The sequence below is a fragment of the Mus caroli genome, chromosome 8 (genome assembly GCF_900094665.2).
Source record: "Mus caroli chromosome 8, CAROLI_EIJ_v1.1, whole genome shotgun sequence".
NCBI classification, from domain to species: domain Eukaryota; kingdom Metazoa; phylum Chordata; class Mammalia; order Rodentia; family Muridae; genus Mus; species Mus caroli.
Window position 1 is genome coordinate 62,427,845 of NC_034577.1, and position 4,845 is coordinate 62,432,689.

The 4,845-nt window shown below is 53.1% G+C and overlaps 1 protein-coding gene across 4 annotated transcripts in view; it reads right to left on the reverse strand.

The window, feature by feature from the left end:
* Positions 1 to 395: 395 nt before the first annotated feature.
* The window catches only part of Armc6 (armadillo repeat containing 6), a 13,114-nt gene continuing 8,664 nt past the window's right edge, over positions 396 to 4,845 (reverse strand). For 3 of the 4 annotated variants that reach the window (XM_029480598.1, XM_029480600.1, XM_029480599.1), the window contains exons 5-8: positions 3,752 to 3,897; positions 2,747 to 2,878; positions 2,303 to 2,440; positions 406 to 1,099 (exon numbers count right to left, since the gene is read on the reverse strand). In XM_029480598.1, the coding sequence (XP_029336458.1) occupies positions 887 to 1,099; positions 2,303 to 2,440; positions 2,747 to 2,878; positions 3,752 to 3,897 (629 nt within the window). In that variant the 3' untranslated portion in view covers positions 406 to 886. Of the gene's footprint in view, positions 1,100 to 2,302; positions 2,441 to 2,746; positions 2,879 to 3,751; positions 3,898 to 4,845 lie in introns of all 4 variants that reach the window. The other variant, XM_021169551.2, reaches the window with a different exon arrangement.

The following is a 4,845-nucleotide window of genomic DNA, read 5'->3' on the forward strand; positions in this document are numbered from 1 at the left end:
GAGCTGATGATCCCTATTCCTCTCCATGTCCGACACAACCCAGTGTTTCAGAAACAGAGAGGTGCCCACAAGTCAGGCTACCTGCTCTCAGCCACAGATCTCACTCAGAGCAGATAGATTGTCCTTGACCCCAGCCTCAGTGACCTATATAGACCAGACTCTGGCCCAAATACCCCTGGTGCCTGTAGCTACCTCAGGTGCCAAGTGCCCTGCTCTAGATGAGGACACAGCACCAACAGAGCTATGAAGAGACTCCTTTAGCCTGCATTAGCAGGCTGCAGTACCAGGGACCAGGGTCAGGGCAGACCCTGATGGATGAATTTGAAATCCCTGCCTCTACCAGCAGTGCCAGGAATTCTAGACCTATTTTACAGGTGAGAAAAATGAGAAGCTTTAAAATTACACTCACTTATTTATTTCTTTGTTTGTTTATTTAGCTAGCATGTATGTGTGCACCACGGCACACATATGGATTTCAGAGGACAAATTTGGAGGAGTCACCTCCCTCTTCCCATCATGCAGATCTTGGGGAATCAGTCTTAGCTGAAGCACCTCTACCCAGGGGGCCTGCCCAAGGAACAGGGTTATCAACTGCTTGGAGTGGTGCCCGGATTGCAGGCTGGCCCTGCTGGGACACCAGCTTGTGAAGGCCTCAAACTCCAGACAGAACGCTGCAGTTCCATGTGCCCTTTGTCCCAAAGCTGCAGAGAGCAGCTGTGGTAGAAGGGACACTGGCAGTGGTGGGCCACCAGGTCATCACTGCTTCTGCCCTCCCCACCCCTTGCCCTGCTAGCACACTTGTGTTCTGGGTAGCATGGGGAGGAGGACAGAGAGGCAGGGCCCCATAGCCACCCATGTTCTGGAGTCAGAGTTCTTTGAGCTAAGGTCATAGAGCCAGGTCACCCTTCTTTCCTGTCCACAGTTCACGAAGCTCCACACGGCAGCCTAGGTCTCGCAATGCGGCCTTAGCCACATCTTCACAGTCTGGGTGAGCAGCTCGGGCTTGCAAAATGAGCTCCTCTGCTCCCAGGTCCAGGATGGGCTTGGAGAAGACCTGGCTGCGGGACACCAGGTTTCGGATCAGCATGCAAGCCTGTTTCTGGAAGACAGAGAGGCTGTGACTAGGGGGAGCAGCCTAGGTTAAGGTCCACTCTGACCTGTGTACTCCTCAGAACATGAGGAGACAAATATTCAGTAGCCAGCTACACTGGACCAGGCCAGACCGATGGTCCCATGTGACCTTCTCATGTCCCACATCTCCCAAGTGAACACTCGGGACAGAATCTTGGACCCAAACAGCCAGCTACCCATGTCCCCTGAGGCAGGCTTTGGAGATGGTGCACAGAGGACATGGATAGAGGATTCCAAAGTCTATTTCTCAATGAGTCACCCATCTGGGTTGGTTCCAGGACCCTTCATCTAGTTTTGTTTTTTGTTGTTTGTTTGTTTTGTGAGACAGGGTCTCTTTGTGTAGCCCTGGCTGTTTCGAAACTCACTAGGTAGACCAGGCTGGCCTTGTACTCAGAGATCTGCCCATGTGTGTTTCTCTTGTACTGAGATTAAAGGTGTGTACCATTACATCCAGCCCTCCTTTCATGGATTTTAAAATCACTGATGCACAGGCACCATCTTCCACAGCTGGGTCTGCAGAGACCAGGTTTTCATGCTCCATGGACTGTCCTCATGGCTGGGTGGCTCAGAACACCTGACACAATGGGGAAGCTGTGTGCATGGTGATGTTTAGTAGTGACAGATGGGTAAGGTGGCACACGCTGAGGAGCCAGCACCTACGGGGCTGAAGACGTGGGACCCTGACCTCCATGCATGCAGGAGCTATAGATCTAGAGCTTGTTTCAAAGGAAAGCTGGAGTTGGGCTGAGTCAGAGGTCAGTTGGTACAGTGTTTGTCTCAATCCTAAGTGTGGTGGCACAGGCCTGTCACTCCAGCACTCACTGGGGAAGGCAAGAAGACCAGGTGGTGAAGGTTGTTCCTTTGGCAAAAACGCTAGAGGCCAGTTTGCTGAGCTACTCTGTCTCAAAAAAAGAAAAAGGAAGAGGAAGAAGAAAAAGGGGATAAACATACAAAGAAGAAAACTTTAGGCACATGTGCTTGTGTGCGTGCGTGTGTGCATGTGTGTGTGTACTAAAGTCCTTGTTGTGTATGAAAGTGCCCAGGCTGTCCTGTAATATAGGCTGCTCGGTCTTGAATTCATGCCTCTTGTGGGATTATAGCCACCACATCTGACTCAACATGCTTAGCTGATGAGAAGGAAAGGGCCCTGTGGGCACGGTGGCTTACTCACCTGGACACCAGCCTCTTGTGGATGAGCCTTCATGGCCTGCAGAGCAGCCAGAGCCCCGCCGCCCTCAATAATGACCCGGCTGTTGTCCGGCTTTCGAAGGGCTAGGACGCAGAGTGCGGCACAGCTTTGCTCACATACCTGTGAGTGTGGACAGGCAGCTGAGACTCTGAGCAGACAGATCCTCTCCCCATGTGTGTCAGCATGAGTCACTGCCACAGCCTGGATATTCTGCACTTCCCTTCAGTGGGTCCTGCAGGCTTATGTGTCACAGCAGTGGTGGGTTGGGTGCCCAGGGGTGGTAGAGCACTGACCCATGAGGACTCGATGGGGTGTAGCCTACCGTGGGGAACAGAAACTCCAGTCCTTCACCTAGCCTTGCTGACAGTGAGGAGGCAGCCCCTGTAAATCTGGCCATTGTCGCGCCCATGTGTTTGAGGTGGGTACCTGGGGGCTGGCCAGGTGCTGAGTCATAGCAGCCACAATGGACTCCGTACCACCTGCCCGGACAATGGCATCCTTTACGTCGTCGTTGCCTGCGATAGCCCTCAGGGCACTGAGAACTTGCTTCACGAGGTCCTGTGAGGATGGAAGGTGAGATCACCCTGGCTTGTGTGTTATCTGCAAGCCTCCTACTTGCTTGATGGTGGGAGAGGGCACTAAACAAAGCACTCTGACTGTTTCTCAGTTTGAACACATGTGGCCACCCCAGGGTCACAGGCCTGCCTGTGACAACAGGATAATGACCCACCATACGGAGGAAGGGCAGGTTGGAGAAGGGCAGGCCAGGTCTAGTGATTTGCTGATCCACCTCACATGAGTTGGGCATCAGACACGGCTCAGGGAGAGCACTGAGCGGCCTGAGCTGAGGAAGTTATTCCCATGTCCTCACTCCTGCTCCCTGCTGGAGAGAGTGTAGAGGTGGGGCCTGGGCAGCGGCTCAGGGAGTACTGTGTCTGCCTTGCACGCACAAGGCCCCAAGGTCTAGCACCCTGAACAACCACAGGGAACCTGGGCAAGGTAGCACAAGTGGGTTAAATTAAAGCCAACTAAGATTACACGGGCCCTTTCAACCTGTCTCACTGTCTGTCCATCTCTCTCTCTCTCTTACATACATGCACACACACAGTGTGGTAGCTCACGCCCACCATCCCAGTACTTGGAAGGCTGAAGCAGGAGGATTGTAGTATCAAGTCAGCCTGGGCTACAAAGACTAAAAAGGGCTGTGGTGTGATTTGGTGGCAGTGGGCTTGCATGCAGGAGGCTCTAAGTCTCACCAATATGGGGAAACAAGAAAAAAGGAAAGAAAAACCAGCCAAAAGAACCACGACCCTGAGTGTGGGCAGGCCTTCTTCATTCAGACTTTCACCCTTGCCTCGGTGGGGTCAGTCTGGCCAGCTGTGGCCTGAGGGGCCAGGAGCCCTGGGGAAGGAGGGAGACTCTGGGCTCCACCTGGTGGTCATTGCAGTCAGCCAGCAAGGTCACAAGGATGCCAAGGCCTCCGAGGTCTATAACCTCCTGGCAGAATTCATTCCGAACAGCCAGGCGGGATAGGGTGCTGCAGAGTTCGCTCAGGACCCCTGGGTTGTCAGAGAATGCTGTGCAGAGGAAAGAAGTGAGAATTAGAGCTGGAAGGGACCAGGGACAAGCAGCTGTATAGACAGGAGCCTGTCAGTCTCGGCAGAACTTCCCACTTCACAGGCTGGCTGCAGTCATCCAATAAGCCCGTGGGAGAATTAGCCCCTGGCTGGGCCTGCCACACCCCATGCCAGCAGCTACAGAAACTGACAGCACAGTGGCAAATAACTGCTAGACATGTTCCTGGCATCCCCTAAGCAAAGAAGTTAAGGGCTCGGCATTGTGCACACCTTAATCCCTGGCACTCGAGAGGCAGGGACAGGGGAATCTTTGTGAGTTCCAGGACAGCCTGGCCCACATAGCAAGCTCCAGACCCTCATCGTGAGACACAGTCTCAAAGAAAGGTAGGAAGGAAACCAAACAACCAGGGCAAGGCTTCCGACATAACTTTGAGGCTCCTGTCTGAAGTTTTCCACACACCACAGGAAGCTGGTGAGGAACACATGCAGACCAACCGGCGATGTCCTGGCGGTGATGGTCAGCAGTTACCATTTATAGGATCACTGTGGCACTTGCTACCTGTGCCCACCTGGCATTCTCTTTTCCCTGCACAGGTTGATATGAACAGGCTTTAAGTAATGAGAGGATGTGGTGGGTGTAGGTGGCCCATCCAATCAGGTAAAGGCTTTGTTTGGGAGGTGGGACACTGAGGTTTCTCAGTGGAGAAAGAATGTCTGGGGGCTGCTGGGAATCTCTGGTCTGCCCTAGGGCCTTCATACTACCAGAATGTGAGCCATTCTCTTTAAATAACTACTTAGGGGTTGAGGAGCAGCTTAAAGTTGGGGCCTGGGCTCAGCACAGAGTAGTTTGTGCTTAACATGAAGCACTCTGTGCTTGGTCCCACTGCAGCACTAGGAAGCAAAGGACAAGACAGACAAGGCTCCGACGTTTACACTCCTGCTCTATTT